This window comes from Aspergillus pseudonomiae, assembly GCF_009193645.1.
Source record: "Aspergillus pseudonomiae strain CBS 119388 unplaced genomic scaffold BDV37scaffold_89, whole genome shotgun sequence".
Taxonomy (NCBI): Eukaryota; Fungi; Ascomycota; class Eurotiomycetes; order Eurotiales; family Aspergillaceae; genus Aspergillus; species Aspergillus pseudonomiae.
In genome coordinates this window covers 23,780-43,184 of record NW_022476081.1, presented here as the reverse complement: position 1 = coordinate 43,184, position 19,405 = coordinate 23,780, and the positions used below count along the sequence as shown (strand labels likewise).

Below are 19,405 nucleotides of genomic sequence, written 5' to 3'. Positions count from 1 at the left end.
CATCCTCTAAGCCTAAAACAGAGTGACAAGAGCAACTCACCTGCGGACGAAGATATAGTCACGCTGGTTGTGTAATGTCACAACCTGGCGCCCCTCAATGTCAGGCTGCGGTGGGAATAATGAGCGGAAAATAGCACCCGTTAAAATCCCAAGAGGCGTGCGAAAGTTATTCAAAATCAATTCAGGCCAATGTTCAGTGCCTACACCATGCCCGGGGATCTTTTTGCCATCTACCCAGTTGCTAATAGTAAAATGGAACATGGGACCCTTGGGTAGGTGTATCACATCGAGGCCAGACGGTCGTTTGGAATCTTCCTGGAGGACTAATACAGTAGTGTAATTGCGATTTGCTGCGAATTTTGCTATTTCTTTCAATGAAAACTTGTGGGAATAACGATGCGCTGTACGGCGGATATACTGGCTATTAGGGAAAAGATCTGTAAGAGCTTTGGCTTCGTTATGAAGGGTTGAGTTCTGCCAATGATTAGCACGGATACCTAGCGAACACCATTGCAACACTCCCACATGCTTAATGGAGCGTGTTGCACCTAGACTGTAACAGCGAATATATGAACCTACCAGGGCAGTCGTGATGAGAATTTTGGGCGTCGGTGGTGTTTCCGACGGAAACAACGACGGGAACTTGGTTGCTAGGGCTTCCGGAGCTAGGCTCAGGTTTGTGCTCTTGGTTGACTGAGTCGGACTTGTTGCACGCTCTGTAGCGGATGGAAGAGATGATCTCTTAGACTTCCGAGACCTCTCAGCGTTATCGTTGTCGTTATCTCCTCCTTCTTCGTCGTCGTCGTCGTCATCACTGCTGGCTAGCATGCTGTCGACCTCATCTTGGTCATCGGAATCATCTTGCGATTCATCAGAGCGCTCCAACGGCTTGTTCCATTCATCTTCCTCTTCCTGCTTTTGTTTCTTGATGCGCTCGACGTCGACACTCAATCCCAGACCGTCTTCGATGTCACTATTGGCATCATCCCAGACCCGCTTGCGATCGATAGTAAGCGGAATATTACGCTTTAAGCGCTCATGCTTGAGCTTTGGGTTCTTAGCCTCTTCTTTCTTAATCTGATATCGTTCTGCTCGTCGAGTGGAGTCCTTGAGCCGCTTCCGCTTGATATGGAGAAGTTGACGCCTGAGTTTATTGGCGGGTTTCACATCTAAATTAGCACTTGGAGGAGGCTTCGCCTGCGACTTCCTGGAAACCATCTTGGAACAGGGATAAACCGGGAATCCCAGAGGCGCTCTTCAAAAATGGATGAGAGAACCTATGGATCTAGTTTTGAGATAAAATTTGGCGGAGAAATATTTCGCCGGCGGTAGGATATCGACTCGAAGGAGATTAGGGAGATAATCCGGACTCCTTGATGAATCGTTTGAAAGAGAAAAGAAAATAATCTCAATCCTTTAGCTTGTTTATTATATATAGATTTTTTTTTTTTCTCTCGCTTTGTTTCCTCCGCCTTCTTTCTTATATCTTATACCTTGATTCTGTTTCCACTCAACTGTGTGGTGTTCCACTGCGACCGGTGCGGCTCACGTGGATGACTCAATTGGCTTCTTCGTTCGCTCGACTCTTTCCTCTTCCCCGCCGCCAATTCCAATTTCCTCGTTGGAACCCCGCCATAGGCACGCGATCTTTTTCACCCTCCCCCGTCACCTTTCGAGCCGCCCAAGGTTCTAAAAAGAAGAACACCATCATGGCGACCGTTAATACCAAGACCGGTCAGGTCATTGACCGTACGGTCTTGGAGTCGATGCTCCGCCGTCGACTTTTTTACACCCCCTCCTTCGAGATCTACGGAGGGGTATCCGGCCTATATGACTACGGCCCTCCTGGTTGCGCTCTTATAAATAATATTGTCGATTTGTGGCGGAAGCATTTCGTGCTCGAGGAGGACATGCTGGAGGTTGACTGCACCATGCTGACCCCGCATGAAATTCTCAAGACTAGCGGACATGTCGAGAAATTTGCCGACTGGATGTGCAAAGACCCCAAAACCGGCGAGATCTTCCGCGCGGACCACCTGGTAGAGGAGGTCCTTGAGGCTCGTCTGAAAGGTGACAAGGAAGCGCGTGGCCAGAAGGTTGTCGTGGACGAAGAGAAGGAGGCAAAGAGGAAGAAAAAGGCTAAGGAGACCAAGGCTGTCCGGTTAGACGATGCTGTCGTCAAGGAGTATGAGGAGACTTTAGCGCAAATTGATAACTATGACGGCCCGGAGCTGGAACAAATCATCACCAAGTACGATATCAGAAATCCGACGACCGATGGCAATCTTCTTCCCCCGGTTGCATTCAACTTGATGTTCCAGACTTCAATCGGTCCTAGCAGCAATATGCCTGGCTACCTTCGCCCTGAAACCGCTCAGGGACAGTTCCTGAATTTCCAGAAGCTGTTGGACTTCAACCAGCAGTCAATGCCCTTTGCGTCGGCTTCCATTGGCAAATCGTTCCGGAATGAGATCTCGCCCCGTGCCGGTCTGCTGCGAGTGCGCGAATTCCTCATGGCTGAGATTGAACACTATGTGGACCCAGAGGGAGGCAAAAAACATTCTCGCTTTCAAGAAATGAAAGACATCGAACTTTCCTTGCTTAGCCGTGATGTGCAGCTGTCTGGAAGCACACAAACCACGAAGATGACCATCGGCAAAGCCATTGAATCCGGTCTGGTTGACAACGAAACTCTCGGATACTTCCTTGCCCGCATTCAGCTCTTCCTCCTCAAGTTGGGTGTGGACCCAGCGAAGCTCCGGTTCCGTCAACACATGGCTAATGAAATGGCTCACTACGCTGCTGACTGCTGGGATGCCGAGCTGCAGACCAGCTATGGTTGGATTGAATGTGTTGGCTGTGCCGACCGCAGTGCTTATGACTTGACTGTGCACAAGAACAAGACCGGGGCGCCTCTTGTTGTCCGTGAGCCTCGAGTTGAGCCCCTCAAAATTGAAGAATGGCAGGTCGACTTGGACAAGAAGAAGTTCGGCCCTCGCTTTAAGAAGGACGGCAAGGCTGTTGCAGCCGCCGTCGAGGCGCTCTCTCAGGAATTCCGTGAGAAGTTGGCTCTCGATCTGGAGCAGCAAGGCAAGATTGAGGTGGATGTAGAGGGCGTCGGCTCAGGCAGAGTTGAACTGGATAAGGACTTGATCAAGATCGAGAAGCGGACACGGATAGAGAATGTCCGTGAATACACGCCCAACGTCATTGAGCCATCATTTGGCATTGGCCGCATCTTGTACAGTACCCTCGAACATGTGTACTGGTCCCGAGAGGGTGATGAAGCGCGTGGTGTAAGCTGTTGTCCTTCGCCGTAGTACGTTGAATTGATCCCCGCTAATATCTGTATTATATAGGTCTTGTCCTTCCCACCAGCAATTGCGCCTACCAAGGTTCTCATTGTACCTCTTTCGAACCATGCTTCTTTCCGTCCTCTGTCACATCGTTTGATGATGAAGATGCGGCGCATGGGCATCTCCAACCGGGTTGACGATTCCTCGGCTAGCATTGGAAAGCGTTACGCACGCAACGACGAACTTGGCACGCCGTTTGGTATCACTGTTGATTTTCAGTCGGTGAAGGACGACACCTTCACCTTGCGTGATCGTGACTCGACTAAGCAGGTCCGTGCTAGCGAGGATGAGATTTTGCAGGCTCTCAAGTCCTTGGTAGAAGGCGACGAGACATGGGAAGATATTCGCAAGCGGCTGCCTGAATTTACTGGACAAGAAGTTGATTAGATTAGAATTGTACTAGAAATGAGGCGAACAGTGTTCGAGATCTTTACGGATCTCCGCCAAAAACTATTATGATGATTTCTACATAGTATCTCTCCATTGCTTCTCGATTTCATTCCAGAATGAAGTCACTGTCTTATCCATTTATTGTAAGATCTTACGTAGGTGGAGTCCTTCTCTGCCAAGAGGTTTGGTTTGAATTATATTAAATCCGGGGCCGAACGTCATCGGTAGCTTACTTGGCCTGTAACTTCGATTCCCTCCCTTGCTAGTACTGAATACACATTCAACTCTTCCCTTGTCCAGGACGAGGAGTCCATCCCGATCATGGCGCCACTCGTTCCTTCGGCTAAATTGACCCTATCCTGTCCTCTCTTTGCCGCTGATTTCGACCCGCGCAATCATGGCTATCTTCTTGTCGCGGGCGGAGGCGGCGAAGGGCGTAGCGGCGTTGGGAACAAAATCGCAAGTGCCACCCTATACCTTCTGGGACAATGATTCGAGATTGCTCTGTCCCTATATTCTAAATCCAAAGTCTTTTGGTTATTGTCAGTGCGCTAATATTCGAGGCACAACAACAGGCACTGCTGGACACATCCAAACGCAACGAAATCTCCGAGGTGGTCGATATCGAACTATCACGCGACGAAGACTCCGTTACTTCATTGGCAACGGCGCATGCAAGCGATGATTCTATTATTGCCTTTGCTGGTATCAATAGCTCTGTAGCTGAGCAAAAGCGTGGCAATAACCAACATCTAAGATCTTTCGAGATTGATTACCCCCCGCGAAAAAGATCCTTCACGAATAATTCGACCGAAGAAGTCGCAAATGGAGAAGCAGATAGGGAAACTGGCAATCAAGTTTCCCAGAAGACCACTGCATTATCTCGTACATCTTTATTCCGCACCAAAGGAACAGAGAAGGCCGGCGGTCCTGACACATATCAAAGAGTTTTACGGCTCTCGCCGTGGAAAGATGTCGAGTCTCCGCGTATAGCGGCGGTTGCGACTGGATTGGCTCCATCAGGAGAGATCGTCCTTTTTCATGTTACTCCTACACCCAGTACATCGGATATCATGGGGAGGATACGGTTGGGTAGTGATGAGGAAGCTGAGGATGTAGATATTGCGGATTTGGACGATGGCAAATACCAGGTTGCCTATACCAATGGCACTGACGTGTACACCTGTCAGATCTCATCGTCAACGAGATCTAATGCATCACCTGATGTACATTGCGTATATAGTACGCCTTTGTCTGAAGCAGCAACCAAACCCAGGCCCAAATTTCGAGCCCTGCGCTTCCTATCCCGCACAATGTTGCTTTTGCTTCAGAATTTACCAGACCGTAAAGGCTGCGAGCTCGTGCTTCTTGATTTGTCGCAAAGGCTATCACCGAAATCAAAGTCATCTGCAACCATCATCCGGCGTAAGAAGCTCCGCAAAGCAATCAAGATTGGGCTTGGCCTGGACGTGTGCAATCTGGGTTCAAATCTCGAGAACCAGGAACAAATCATCATTGCCGTTTCGGGAAGTGATCAATCTATCGAAGTCCTGACGCTCGAGTACAACCCTAGGAGAGGAGGTTACGGGAAGCTACGTCCCTACACTACCCTCCACGACGTCCATCCATTCTCCATGACAAAGATATGCTTCTCTTCTTTCATTCCTCCGCCGAACCCAGTTAGGCCTGAGACGCCACCACAATATCTCAAGCTTGCCTCCGTCAGTATGGGCAATACCGTTGTCGTACACACGCTCCCACTCGCCCCATCGCCGCCCTCCAGTCGTTCACCGCGCTATGTCCTAGTCATGCCAGGAAGTTCGGATGCTTGGGCTAACTTCGCCAGTGGGCTGACTGCTCTGTTATCTATCTTCATTGTCTGCTTCCTCCTTCAGGCTTTCACCGAGATCAGGGGTGTTATGCCTCCATATCTCGGAGCCACCGAATGGCTCCCCCCCGATATTCGTGTCGCCGTCGCGCGTCCATATCATCAACCTGCGTCGCATCCTTTAGCAGTGCCATCAGTCACTATGTCAATGCACTCAACACTTTCGTCGCCAGTTCCCACCCTACATCACCGCTCCCTACGTGATCTTCTTCATGCACGTCAAGCAGCAGATGCGATTGATTCAATCCTTGATACCGATCTTGCAGCAAACGACCCATCCTCTTCCGCTGCGTCTCTATCACATACCTCTATTGTTGTCCGTCGCAACCGCGATACAGACGAGATCCTCATAGAGTCTACGAACAGGGCATATCATAATGCACCTGACGGGGGCCTACGCCGCTGGGAGGACCTCACCGAGAGAGATCAGATTATGTGGAAACAGCAGTTGACAGATACAGGTCACTGGCGTCAAGACGAAGGCGAGGCAATTCTTCAAGGTGTTCTTTTTGGTGACCGTTCAACCTAAAACATTGCTTGTGGCTTTTGTTTTCGTCAGTACACAGTAGGTGTTGCCAGTATTGGGTATGCAGCCTGGAAGCTCTACGAAACGGAAGTACGGGACCGACAAAAGGATGGGAGTTGGGTGGGAAGAGAAAAAAAGAAAAGAAAATACCACCTGAATCTAAAGATAATGATTTTGATGTGACATTTCATCTACGATTGTACGGTTTATCTGCGGCCAACTGGCCATCTATGTTGACACATTAGAAAGGAAGAAACACAAAAATATGTGCTGTTACTATTTCACTACATGGGCCATTTAATAAACTAGAGTCCCGTAATCGCCAAAAGCTCCTTGGATTATAAAACTCCAGGTCCTCGAAGGCAGCGATCAGGACCATTTTGCCTAACGTCTTTTGACGAGAGGCCTATTGGCGTCGTGCGTTCCAGGGTATGAATGTGCACAAACCCTGCTGTGCGAGGCGCGCTGGGTTGCAGGTTGATCAGATTGTCTAGGTTTCCAGTCTCTTCGGCGGCGGAGCGCAAAGTGGACCAGAAAATTCTACATACGAATCAGGTTTAGGGTATGTCACAGTGTCGCATGCAGGATCTGTATCTGTGATCGAATCCCTCAGTGCAAGTTGTGTGAACGCTTATTGATAGGTGAATTCCCAGTTGTCGAATACCCCCGAATGCGGACAGGCCACGTATATGGATGAGGCCAAAGGTTTCATCTAGCTGAAAGGAGATGTTGAGACTCTAGCCAAACATACAACGTAGAAAGCAATGATTGTGGCATTGGGATATAGGTAAAGCACTCGATTCGATCACCCAGTCACCGGGTCGGATCTCGAGATCAAGAACCTGCGGCGTTTCATTGGTGAGGAGGACGGGTTGGATTACCGTCAGACATAAGGAGATAACGTCCGATGGACGATGTTTAAGCGGGTTTTCTCAGCTTCGTCATTGGGCCTGGATTAAGCTGTATTATAGTATCGTCTGTTCTCCAATACGAATTCTATGTCCCGTGCATCGAGGGACTTCGTAGATCTCCTGCCATGATCAGCCCTAATCGAACCCAGCCTAGACTCTTTGATTCACATGGTGACCAAGGAAACTGAATATACGAGTGACAAAAGATTCAATACGTCAAATACCGTACTGTATCTATTTTCAATACATGGATGAGTAACGATAGAAGCCAACTTTGGTCAAAATACGAGAGTTATAATTTAACCATCCAGGGACGATCTCCCGTTGCAACCAGAACAAATCCTGCCCTATTATTTAATTGCCTATCAAACAAACAACGACACTTTTCCTATTCACTTGTATATCTACATACTCTAATGGTGTACTGGTTCTGTCCTCCTAACAGAGTCATAACACGAACGCTGAGTCAGTCCTTTTAAACCTAGTTCCTCACATCGGACCCTAGAAAGACAAACACCCAACAAAACACATTTTAATGAAAGGCGCAAAGGGGCCATATCCATTCATATCATATCACAGTTCCAACAAAACATACCATATTCGATGGCAACCCACATATCTCTAGTGAAGACTCCGCGCCGGTTCCTCTTTATCGCGTCAATTGGAAATCCCCGTCCCTACCGCCAAACTCGTCACAGCGCTGGACATATTCTCCTCGATGCCCTAATACCTCTTCTACCCAACAGGTTTCCCTTGGTTTCCACCAAACACCAGCCATCTGCCGGGCCCTTGTTTTATCGGACGTGGTATAGCCCATCGTACATGAATGAGTCGGGTCCGAAGCTTGTTCGACAATTGAAGAACTGGATATCTACAACACAGACCGAGATATTGGGGAAGGTGGTCATGCAGGGAAATGTGGTGCTCTCTAAGACGACCGAGGCTGCAGATCTTGAGAACCCCGAATGGCAGCGTCGTGGCACTGATCCTCAGTTGCTGAGATCCTTAGCTCCCACCCTGGTGATCCTCCACGATGAACTGGAGGCGCCCTTGGGAAAAGTCCGAGTAAAACGGGGTGGGCCTGAAAAGGCCAGTTTGCGCGGCCATCGAGGTTTGATCAGCATCATGGAGAGTCTACGAGGAAAAGGCTTGTACCCACCGCGTACAAGTCCTGGCGAAAATCGTTCGCATGAAGACCTTTCTGTATTGCGAATAGGCGTCGGGATCGGTCGTCCATCAACCCGAGATCGAGGCGATGTTGCAGACTATGTTCTCACGGAAATGAACAACACTGAGATGGCTGCAGTACGTGCGGCAGCTGGACCGGTGTTGGACATCTTAGCAGATGAAATATACCGTGGTGGTAGCGCGCTGTGATATTCGTGAATAACTGTGGTGAGCTATACAGCAGTCGATGAGGCTAAAATATTGTACAGATAAATAGAACCATATAGACAGATACCCAAAATAGTACATTAAGACACAGATTGCGCCAGCAATGCCTGAAAATTCACTGAAAAGGCTTGTTTACTTGTCCATAATGCCGCAACATTCCAAAATTCGGAGCCATTACCATCAGGGCTTAGGCGTATCTGCTTTTAACTAGTATACACACTCTGCTTCTCTTATCCTACTGGTCAAGAAAATTTGACATAATATGTAATGACTCCTAGGCCTGGAGACCCTTGGACAAGCGAGATAACAGACCCGTAGGCAAGCCTCGACAGCATTAGTTCTGTAGAGCAAATGATAAACAGGCCAGCAATGATACAACTAATTTCACAGATCAAACAGTTCCCGCTATACTCAAATCACGAATCTCTTGCAATACTTCTTCTACCTTGTTATCCAAGTCGCCCCGAGCATACTGGTCTCTTGTTTCCGCGTCAAGGTATTGTTGCACTTGTGCCATGCGAGAGTATGCCTCAGCACAGAAACGCAGTTGGATCTTGACCAAAGCCTCAAAGCTAGGATCCAGATAAGGTACACGCAGGTCGATAAGTTGCGGGAGTTCGGTGAAAAGTTGTTCATTCAACTGTTCGTATGCTTGCTTAGCAATTTCAGTTTCGCGCTCCGCTCTGGGAAGCTTTGTAGCGTCCTTGTCTGGCTTCTCGACCAATTTCTTCACCTTGGCTCGCATAGAATCATAGTCGAGTAACTTGTGATTGCGTTTCTTGATGCACTCATTGATGTCAGGGAAGTAGGCACAAAAGCGCGAGATCGGTTCAAGAACGGTAGTTCTAGTAAACCAGTTAGCGGCAGCTATGGAATTTCTAATATTAAGACGTCACACCTGTATGGCCCATCCAAGGCTTTTATCGTTTCGGCATCCAGATCTTCCACAGCCTGTTTGTAGCTCCTGCTCACACCATCGCGCGTTCCAGCATCACCGTAGAAGGCATCGATTGTCTCCGCAATACGCATCTGGGAGGCAGTCATTGCTGTCACAACCAAGGACTTAGCATTTCGCTCCATTTGAACGAGAAAGAATCCTACCTCGTAATGAATCTAGATAGCCTTTAGCTTCTTTTTGTAGACGGTTGGCAGCAGCTTCCATGGTCCGGTATCGCCTATGGGATCCCATCAGTGACTGGCTTAGCTTATGCCAGATCTCTCGATGCCATTACCGTTCTTCGATTTCATAGTCACGATCGTTTGTCCTCTCCACATGACCTGTACAGGTTATACTATATCAGCAACTGAGTACCGCTCATATCAACAGTCACTTGGTCGTCTCGAGCCGCGGGGCTATATAATAATGTACATACCCGTCTTCATCATGACTTGGGTGGTAGCACGGTTGACATTCTTCTTGAACCCTAAGATTCACAGACTGCATATCAGCACTTAACCTGACATATGTAGAGATAAGGGACTTAGGAAGCTTTGCGCACCGGCCCATGACATGATGACGGCTAAGCAGGCAGAACCGACTGAGTACTACTGTAGGCAATGAAGCAAGTGATGGCGGTGAGGATTTTGATAGGATATGTGCAGGTAATGTACGCAACGAGAAAATGCCTGGATTGTCTGGCGGAATATTAGTTGACGATAGTGTTGAATGTTCGAAAAGACAGAGGTGACTGTCACAGGGCTGGCAATGCGGGACTTCGGGGGAGATTCCCTCTAATGTGGCTATGTGTGTGGCTGTGTATGTATGTACACTCATCCAGTGATTATCAGGAGACGTTTTTCTCCAGCCCTATAGAAGAGGTGTATTGTATCGGTAATTACATGCGGCCTTATACGATACGGTATTAAATCCTTATCAACTGTCTCCTCTTACGTCATGTATTGAACTTGGATCCGATAACACAAGGATGGTGATGTCAATTCGATCTCTTCTAATTCAGAGTGACATCCTCAAATACCGTACTCTACCCGGTGATAAGTGTGAAGACCTCTAGGCCCTCCATGTTACTACATTCCTCCGGATCTTGCACGACTTCAGAGAAACTTCTCTTTTCTCTTGAAATGGACTGTTACGCAGTAACATCCTCAGTGTAACAAATTCGCACCGTGAACCTAGTCTTTGGTTGTGATCTATTGAGTATAAGTATGATACCAACCCTTCAGGATTGTGCACGCATGGATGATAGCAACCACATAGAAGTGCAATGGATCGGGATGACAGAAGATAAGTCTAGTTAGGAGTCCTACACCAAGCAAAGCTTATACATACGACTACTGCGTTCAAAAAGCACCACCACCATATAGTTAACTGTGACTTTGACTAAGCCCTAAATGAGCGGTTAAGCCTTAGATCAGATGGACCTGCAAGTTGATATGGTCTTCCGGACCAAACGAGTACTATGAGTCTCGCTCAATGAAAATACTGGTATTTAATTCTCACATTTCAACCACGCCCTTCCAATGTGGATTGTGGATTGTGGATCCTGGGATCCCTGAGAATCATGCTGCCTGTTACCACCACACAACCATAACCTTTCTCGAGGTTCATCCATGCATTAGGGCATAATGCCAAGGAATTCCAATGCAAGGAAAAAGCAAAATGGACTAGGCGCCAAGAAAGACCAATTCACACAGAAAGAAAACCATGTATGGTACGCAGTACTCTGGACATTCTTATTGAGTAATCTCTCGCACTTTTCGGTCTGCACGGAGTGCCAAGCAAGCTTGGCCTGGAACCGTCGTCAATTTCAAATGGCTAGACGCCGATGACCTTGCACAAGGTAGGTCAGGGTACTAGGCAGAAGCTACAATGGCGGTTGGTGAAAGGGAGGTGTGAGGGCTCTTTTTTTGCGGAATGCTTTCTGGCCGGGTACTCCAAAATTATAGATGGTGACTTCTTGGTGCTGCTACTTGTAGGGGTATAGCTAGAGGTGAATAACCGTGACTGCAACTATTCAACTATAGAAGATGTACGTTTTTGGGACTTCTGAATCTACCCATTTATAATCCAGCCAGGGCAAGGGGTAATTAAATGATTATACGGATATAATAACATCAATATATATTATGCATGGTCACTCAGCACAGAAGAAAAGGAATCAAAACATACCCAAAGTTCTATGTAATTGTGTCTCTGAAGCTAGTTTAGGGGAAGACATAACTTCACTGCTAAGACATGTACATACACATCGCAGCTGTCGCAGAGGCCCCACAAGAAGAGGAGGGGATAAAAAAGAGGATATTGCCTTGCATGAGGAAGAAGTACCGTGGTTCTACTAAAAGAGCATAGCCGAAAAGCTCACCGAACCAAGTCAAGGTTTAGTACAGGTTGGGTAACATGAACCCATGTTGGTACCAGGAATGTAGGCATTGAAGTGTTTCACTCGGCCAATGCCATCCAGATTCTGGCCACAGAATAGCAACTGAATTGGCGTTTCCAGCCGACAGTGATACCTTGGCAAATACTAGACTATACCTCGCTATGCCTCTGTCCTGCAGTCTAAGGCAAGGAGACACGACGCATCACATGATGGGAGACGACATAGGCATTAGTGTGCTGCTCCACTGAAAGCCCATGTTCTCCCCATCACTCCCTTGAACTCTTGTGGAATTTCAACAGTTTTCATTATAATATATTAATATGTAACTAAAAAGGGGGAGAGAGTGGCTAGCCTTGTTTACGACCAGCAAAGATACATCAAGTTATAAAAACTCCGATATGAATAGCATTGAAACAAATAGTGTCAAAGGGTATCCAAATAATAAGTGCCCAAACCCCGAGTACAAATGAACGAGACAGTCCCACAGATATGCAGTTCGCTATAACTGACAAAATATGAAACGCCCTTTTATAAACAATCTGATTGATAAATTGCAGAATCAGCGGAACCCAACCGGGAAACTAAACGTGCCCTCAGCTCCATAGCGACCTAATTAGATGAGCTAGTAGGTCAGTAGCATCAACTTATCTGTCAGCCAAGAACCCAGAAATAGAAAAGGCGAAAGACTGTCGCTGAACTCTGCATGCCGGATAAGTAGAATGATGGAGATACAACATATATGATTAACAAATGCAAAGACAAAGACGAAGGAAAGAAGGAAGGAAGGAAAGAGAAGGAGCTCAAGGTCATGACTCTTCGTTGCATTAGCGTGAAAAACATAAAAACAAACTAAGCCCTTAAGCTAGCAGGCAGGTAAGACATGCGCCGGTATAGAAAGCAAAAGGACCTCCTTTTTATGAAACAGGTGAAGAAGGTCTAAAACCCCAAGGAAATGGGATAAACAGATGAGCCACCCGGTTTTATCACAAAACTAGGCATACAGAGGCAGACTACCACGAGAGGGACAGAGTCCAGGCCAATGTTCAAAATCCGCCCAGGCTCTGCCCCCTAGGGATACACTATCTGCGAAAATCAAAGCCTCAAGGGCAAGACACACTGACTAGATCAGAATCCCTCCTCGCCAGCCTTGCACAATTTGATCTCGCGAACCCATTCGGATTTGAGGACCTGCGAGGCGTTGATACGACGAGAAGGGTTTGGATCAAGGATGGAATAAATCACGTTCCGACAACGAGCCTGCGAGCCATCTGTAAGCTTAGACGCACCAAATAGACTATTATCAGCGCTTACCCGATGCAGAGTCTCAATGGGAGCGTAACCATCTTCATGCTTTCGACCCTCCAAGTATCTTTGGTAGAATTCATCTTCGTCTTTGCGGGCTACCCTCCATAGATGACGCCCTGTCCTCATTGCCATATAGATTACACCAGTGGCCCACAGATCGACTGCCCTCGGATCAAATTCCCTTTCGATATATTCCTCAGGAGCTATATATGGAGCGGAGCCGCAAAGTCCTGCTGTCATGTGTGCTTCCTTTTCCCAAGCCATGCGGAAACACTCCCCATTTCCGAAATCGGTAATTTTGAGCGCACCATGAGTAGTCAACAACAGATTTTCTGGCTTAAGATCACGATGAGCCACGCCCATTTCGTGCATGTATTCAACACCACGCATGAGCTGCTTGAAGAAGCAATCGGCCTCGGCAACTTCCAGTTTTCCTGCGGCCAGCACAAGGGTGTAGAGATCGCCACCGGCACAATATTCCATTACTTCGCAATAATCGCCCTTAGCATCCTGCAAGAGGTCGAGGGTGTGGATGACATTCGGATGGCGAAGCGACGAGGATATACAAAACTCGGAGGTTAGACGTTTTTGGTATTTCTTGCTGGTCTCTTGAGGACGACGGCGAAATTCTTTGACAGCATATAGTTGTTCGACCCTGGAATCTTTGGGATCGACTTTGTGAGAGATTCGAACGATGCCGAATGCGCCCCGTCCGACGATCTCCTGGCATTTACCATATTTATCGACTAACGAAGCCGTAGCGTTGGGACCACCCTTTTTATCGGCGGCTAGCTTGTCGCGTTCATTCTTGAACTGGTCAATCCATGTCGACATGAGTGATAGCTGCTGATCATCGACATGATCGTCTTTCTTCCTGCCGCCGCCAAGCATGTCCCGAAGGAGGTCTGTCAATTTTTCCTGCCGCCGTGTACTCTTAAGGTGATGGCAGTGGGCGTGGTCTGGCAATGCTTCGAACCGCTTGTGTGCTGCTGCAGATGATTCTCTTTGATCCTTTCCACTGCTAGACTTTGGCTTTCTCTCGTTATCCTCCTTCGTAGAAGTCTGTCGCGATGGAGCTCTGGAAGAAGGCCTAGAAGTAGGCTTAGACTGCCTCCCGCTGCCATTACTAGGTGGCTTTACGCTGTCTGTGCTGCTGTCTGAAAAGTCACGGTGGGTATCCGGCTCCCTTGAAGTTGTCTTCCCTGTGTTGGAAAACATACGAGAGATGCGATTTGCCATAGTCGGCCTGGCAGTTTTCGCAGGCGGAGGAGGCGTGGGGAGAACATCCCCGTTCGCTGCGGACAGATTCATGCCCGCAAGAGCGCGTGTTACCGAGGGCTCTCCATCTCGAGGATCGTACGATATCTGTGACGCTGCGGCGGAGGAGACTGCGGAAGGTACAGGTGAAGCAGATTGTGGAGTCATGTGCGGTAACTAATTGTAATGTACACGGAGGACGAGAGTGACAAAGGTTGCCCCCGTGACAAGGTAGGAGAATAAACGCCTACAGCACGAAGCTGAAGAGGCTCCAAAAGATTGTTATTGAAGAGGTTTAGAGGTTGGAAAGAAATTGAGAGAGGAAGAGGAGGGGGCGAGGAAGACGGCAAAAAAAAAGAGGTGCGGTGGCCCCCGGTGACCGGTGGTGGCCTGAGGCGACGGTCTCCCTGAAAAGTGACGAAACTGACTTAAAAGTGGGCGGGCGAGGAAGGGGAAGGGGAAAAAAATGAGAAAAAAAAAATAAAATAAAATAAAAAGGAAAAAATTAGCGCAGCAAGGCACGGAATGTCCAGATGGGACGGTACCACACTGAGAACCACAGAATGGGACTGGACTCTTATGTAGCTCTAAAATTCCAGTTGGGGCAGGAGAGAAAGGCAGTAATCCAAGAAATTAAAATACTCCGTAGTAGTAGTAGCACTGTAGTGAAGGTATAGTACCCAGCGAGAGTCTCTTGTGAGAATGCAGTTGCCTGCTGGGGGAAAGTCCAGGTTGAAATAGTAGTCCGGAGCTTCTAGATGATACCAAAGTAATGTAAAGTAATATTGAAAGTATGGGTGGGCGTCCCTTTAGCTTCCTACAATAAAGCGACCAGTCTTTTTCTTGCCTCGAATTGTATTTTTCTTTTTTTTTATATTATGGTGGGAATCAGTGCCTATGGGTACGCCTTGTGTTGGGGTTACAAAGGGGATTGGAAGAGACTTTCTTGTTGCCGGTTGTGGAAGTAAGAGGCTAATACCTCATGGAGCCGAAGCCCTCTTTTTTTTGTCAGAATCGAGTAATCAGATGGATGATTTTTGCTGGAAATTTACTAACCCTCCGTTCGCAGGCCTCGCCGATGGGACGCATTGTCGGTATCGTCTTGTGATGGTATGGTATCATACAACTGCAGCCACATCTCTTCACTGTGGGAAATGGCTGTATAGTATGTATGTATTATACAGAGTATCTATGTAAATGAGTACCCACCATGATTATGTGAATATAGTATCCCATTGGAGCCACTACCTTGAATTTTACAGGGTTGTCATTACCTTACACAGATTTCCTGATTCTATTTCTAAAAACTACTCTGTACTGACTGTTCCTCTCAAGTAACGTATCCATGAAAGTCATTCCCCGACAATCGGACAACGGGACGATGGAGGTGAAGAGTGGACGAGACAAATCACTCAGTGCAGCCACTGACTAACAATATATGTATATGTATGTACCTAGGTAGTACTGCAGACTAATTCTACATACCAGGTAGGAGTGCGTTGGACAAGATGTAAGAAAACCAAAGTGGCTTCCTCATCCTTCAGGTTACTCAGTAGTAAAGTAAAGGCTCCGCAGATTAGTTAGTATTATATGAGGGAAGAAGCCTCATGCATTTCTCTTTCACTATTTAATATGTATTTATGTATTTTTTAACCCTATTTTTTTTTTTAGGCACTTGGTTGTCTGGAGAAGGACTGTTAGAAAGATACTAGAGTTGCTCACTTCTCCTGAGTCATCAGTAATTACTGATCGTTGTTTCATGTTTTGATTTTTCATTTCTTTACGACCTTGTCTCTTGAAGATCAGTCGGATGACGTCCATCCATTGATGGCTTTACGCTCGCCTCCGCTTTGTCTGGCTCATCTGGACAAGGTGACACTGGCAATTACCAAACAAATGCGACCCGCATAGGATATTAGTCAATCTCGGGAGTTTAAGTCAGACTGAGGCTGTGCATTCTGCAGTCCTATGGATCATATGGGTATGCTGTCCCCGCACATCATTCACAACAGCTTGGGTGGCTGGTCGAGTTTAGGTAGAACTACGGGAAAGCGTCACATTATTACTCTGGCTTACCTTACTCCGTACTTAGTTCCCTTTGTGTGTGGCGGTTTGCCTAAATGGCTTGATAAAACAAAACCCTCGTCATCCACACAATGAGGGGTAATGAAAGAGAGGACCTGGAAGTGGGCTACTAATGAGATAGTCGGCAGCCAACGTCACTAGACAACTAATATAGGGTGTTAGGGATCGACCCTTTTTTCGGGGTTTCACCCACCAGTTACATATAATACAGCCAATTCCAATGCACGGTTTGATTCTCTACTCTTTCTGCCTTGACTGCCCTTTTCTCTGGATTATAGTACTTATTCCATCGGCCAAATACATACTGTGGGATCAACTAACGGGTACATTGACAGTTTTACAGTCTTTCCGGCAATGACAGGGCTGAAGCTTGCACATCAGACTTCGCTTGCCTAAGACACTGATGTGCTATGACAACATTCTTTCTAGATATTACTAGTTAGTGGTGGAGAAACGGTCAGATTTTCTCGTGGCGATTACCTCACTTGAGGAGGCTAATGGGTATATTTTGGAGCTGTTGATGGCTTTGTCTTAACTTCGAGCTTTGGTTTGTGATCAGATCATGAGTTTCTCTACCATATTATGAACTGGAAGCGACTATTTCTCATGCACATGGCCCTTTTTGGCTTTCTACTTGAGGATCCGCGTGGGGTCAGCAGATGTCAAGGTGAATTGACGACCGAGTGCTAAGGCTATCATCAACAACCCTCATTGATCTATCTACGACTACTACTATTGTTATCATTTCCTTTTATTTCCCCCATTCATTTTTCCTTCCGAAACGTCATCCACCGCCAAACATGCCTACCTAAACACCTCGAGCCACGTGATGATCAATATTTATTTTGACAATTTTGGCATGGGAAGGTATGCGTAACTGTTTACAATGCTCCATCAGCAGGCTTCGTATATCCGTACCAATGCTCCGGAACAGACGACGTGGGCTTATTAGAGCTAGTACTCCGGACCTCGGCTGTGGCTGCCGTCCCCGGAGTGTCTTGGAGCATGATCCAAACCTAATAGCTGCACAGATCTTCGTAGAGAACCAATCTGTATCTAGGCATTTGTACTTTTAATTGCAAATTCCTACCTAGGGTTGGCCAACTGAGCTTGGAGCGAGATACTGTTCCCTTTCTTTCATCCTATAATCTCCCCTCAACAGCGGTAGGAGATGGTACCTAACCCTGACCTATACAACTGACGTAAATCGACCAGCATTATCAAGAAATGCACGAGGGATTTTTGAGGCCAATCACAGACCAGAAGAAAAAGCTAGGGTAAAGAAAACGGTCCATCTAAAATTACTTACCACGCTGCATCATGGTGAGTGGGGCATTCCCGATGGAATCTGTACTGTCCCACGCTAGTTGCCTTAGTACACAGTAGTACTGCAACTGACACGAAGTGCCTCTCTCATTTCCAGAGTTAATCCTTATTATGCCTGTAAGAGGGTATTTTATTTCCTCCACCCTCCCCCCCTCAAAACTCCTCAATATGCCAGATTACCAATGGGTTGAGCTGATCTCCGATACCGCGGCTATCTTACTGCATATAGATACCGTATTAAATTGGAATGAACTGGATGGCCCGAATTGTTTATGAGTGATTAGAAAAGAAAAGATGCGTTAATCTCGGAAATCAACCCATCCGTTTCCGATGGGTGCGGGTACCCGTTACTGTTGGTCTTTAGCATCTTTTGATATTACTCGATATAATCCATGATCCACAGCACACTTCCTGGTCACCCGATGGTTTGAGTTTGACGAGTCGGTCAAACTCCAGCTATTATTGCCTTGGTTCTTGGGGTAGGGACTGAAGTATAGAAGTGTTCGTTCAAATTGTACGTGACGGGGTCTGGCTCACCGCCAGGTCAAACAACCTAAGCGAATGGGGATAGGATACAGATAAAAAGAGCCCAGGTCAAATTAAAAGCCGACAGGTCTTTATAATTCTCTTGCCGTTCACTACATGCTTCCATGACCGCACACAAAATATGCACTCCTGGACACCGCTCGCGGTGTACTTTCTTGCTCAGGGGTGGGAGTCAAAAGCGGGGAATACAACTCTGTAGGTACTATCATTTGTGGATGGACTCCCTCAAAGTCTTAATTTGCCATATTAAACCACTCCACAAGTCTTCCCATATGAAAGCGACAATATTCAATCCATCTAGGGTGATAGTTGTGTACTATCAGTTGAACGATTGGTCCGGGTGGAAGGGTTAAAACCAGGAGACTTTCCGTTGTCGGGATAACCCTCACTGTGTCGGTACAATGGTTTCATTTTCTTTTATTTTCTCTCTCTCTCTCTCTCTCTTTTTTTTTTTTTTTTTTTTTTTTTTTTTTTTTTTTCAATCAATTCAAAATCAAAATCAAAATCAAAATCAAAATCAAAAAACAAAATCTTTCGAAACCCCTAAATCTACTGTCCGTTAACTGCTCCCTACTCCATACAAGCAGTACTCGGCGTACGCTACGGTGAACAAAGCGGGGCCTAAGGGCTACCAGTCTGCTTTACGTAGTTTATGGGGCTCCCCTCCCTAAGCGAATGAATTGCCGCGAGTCAAAGTTCAAGCTTCGTACATCCCTTTGGCCTTCCCGAACAAGATTAAGCTGTTTCTGAAACTTAACCCTTTGTGTGTGGGAGCGCACGAGCCATTTCTCTTGCCAATTTATGTCGTACACTGCATTAGAATTTGTCAGGTGATATTCGGCATGGTCATATGGGGTGAATTGTAGATATACTGTACACTTCAATTCACATTTCATAGACACATTTCAGGATAGTTCTGTGCAGTATTTGGGTTAGCACAATAATTCCTTTTCAAGTGGTGTACAGCAGAATGGACTTGTCTTCCCCACTGTATGCTACTGAATCGTGCCTTTTCGGTTCTGTAATAGGCTTGTATGGGTGATTGATTTGTCTTTTTGTCACTGGAAGGCTATAACCCCTAC

The 19,405-nt window shown here is 46.9% G+C and overlaps 5 protein-coding genes across 5 annotated transcripts; 3 read left to right on the top strand and 2 right to left on the bottom strand.

Annotated features, from left to right (window-relative positions):
- Positions 1-1,038: 1,038 nt before the first annotated feature.
- On the top strand, positions 1,039-3,743 carry BDV37DRAFT_274957 (glycine--tRNA ligase; the record flags this gene model as incomplete). Its single annotated transcript, XM_032085315.1, has 3 exons — positions 1,039-1,099; positions 1,639-3,296; positions 3,360-3,743. 3 exons carry the CDS (start codon positions 1,039-1,041, stop codon positions 3,741-3,743), a joined length of 2,103 nt encoding a protein of 700 aa, XP_031937111.1.
- A 261-nt stretch (positions 3,744-4,004) lies between these two features.
- On the top strand, positions 4,005-6,522 carry BDV37DRAFT_259375 (uncharacterized protein). The gene is made up of 2 exons (XM_032083133.1): positions 4,005-4,205; positions 4,322-6,522. The coding sequence occupies exons 1-2, from the start codon at positions 4,068-4,070 to the stop codon at positions 6,161-6,163; spliced, it is 1,980 nt and encodes a 659-aa protein (XP_031937110.1). The 5' UTR covers positions 4,005-4,067; the 3' UTR covers positions 6,164-6,522.
- Positions 6,523-7,394: 872 nt separating this feature from the next.
- BDV37DRAFT_220745 (aminoacyl-tRNA hydrolase) lies at positions 7,395-8,653 on the top strand. Its single transcript, XM_032080162.1, has one exon. The coding sequence runs from the start codon at positions 7,675-7,677 to the stop codon at positions 8,446-8,448; it is 774 nt and encodes a 257-aa protein (XP_031937109.1). The 5' UTR covers positions 7,395-7,674; the 3' UTR covers positions 8,449-8,653.
- On the bottom strand, positions 8,653-10,161 carry BDV37DRAFT_220730 (amphiphysin-like protein RVS161). Its single transcript, XM_032080161.1, has 6 exons — positions 9,966-10,161; positions 9,840-9,890; positions 9,699-9,744; positions 9,568-9,641; positions 9,365-9,512; positions 8,653-9,311 (listed from the first exon to the last, which is right to left on the bottom strand). Exons 1-6 carry the CDS (start codon positions 9,976-9,978, stop codon positions 8,858-8,860), a joined length of 786 nt encoding a protein of 261 aa, XP_031937108.1. The 5' UTR covers positions 9,979-10,161; the 3' UTR covers positions 8,653-8,857.
- Positions 10,162-12,786: 2,625 nt separating this feature from the next.
- Positions 12,787-14,766, bottom strand: BDV37DRAFT_220657 (serine/threonine protein kinase SAT4). The gene is made up of 2 exons (XM_032080160.1): positions 13,116-14,766; positions 12,787-13,061 (listed from the first exon to the last, which is right to left on the bottom strand). Exons 1-2 carry the CDS (start codon positions 14,532-14,534, stop codon positions 12,930-12,932), a joined length of 1,551 nt encoding a protein of 516 aa, XP_031937107.1. The 5' UTR covers positions 14,535-14,766; the 3' UTR covers positions 12,787-12,929.
- Between the last annotated feature and the right edge of the window lie 4,639 nt (positions 14,767-19,405).

Bases quoted from the DNA above. Each gene is read 5' to 3' on its own strand.
- BDV37DRAFT_259375 (XM_032083133.1), top strand. From the start codon at position 4,068: ATGGCGCCACTCGTTCCTTCGGCTAAATTGACCCTATCCTGTCCTCTC. The intron at 4,206-4,321 runs GCAAGTGCCACC...GCACAACAACAG, and splicing joins GCGGCGTTGGGAACAAAATC to GCACTGCTGGACACATCCAA.
- BDV37DRAFT_220745 (XM_032080162.1), top strand. From the start codon at position 7,675: ATGGCAACCCACATATCTCTAGTGAAGACTCCGCGCCGGTTCCTCTTT.
- BDV37DRAFT_220730 (XM_032080161.1), bottom strand. The intron at 9,513-9,567 runs GTAGGATTCTTT...TGGTTGTGACAG, and splicing joins CTATCTAGATTCATTACGAG to CAATGACTGCCTCCCAGATG. The intron at 9,312-9,364 runs GTGTGACGTCTT...CTGGTTTACTAG, and splicing joins GCCTTGGATGGGCCATACAG to AACTACCGTTCTTGAACCGA.
- BDV37DRAFT_220657 (XM_032080160.1), bottom strand. From the start codon at position 14,534: ATGACTCCACAATCTGCTTCACCTGTACCTTCCGCAGTCTCCTCCGCC. The intron at 13,062-13,115 runs GTAAGCGCTGAT...GATGGCTCGCAG, and splicing joins CCATTGAGACTCTGCATCGG to GCTCGTTGTCGGAACGTGAT.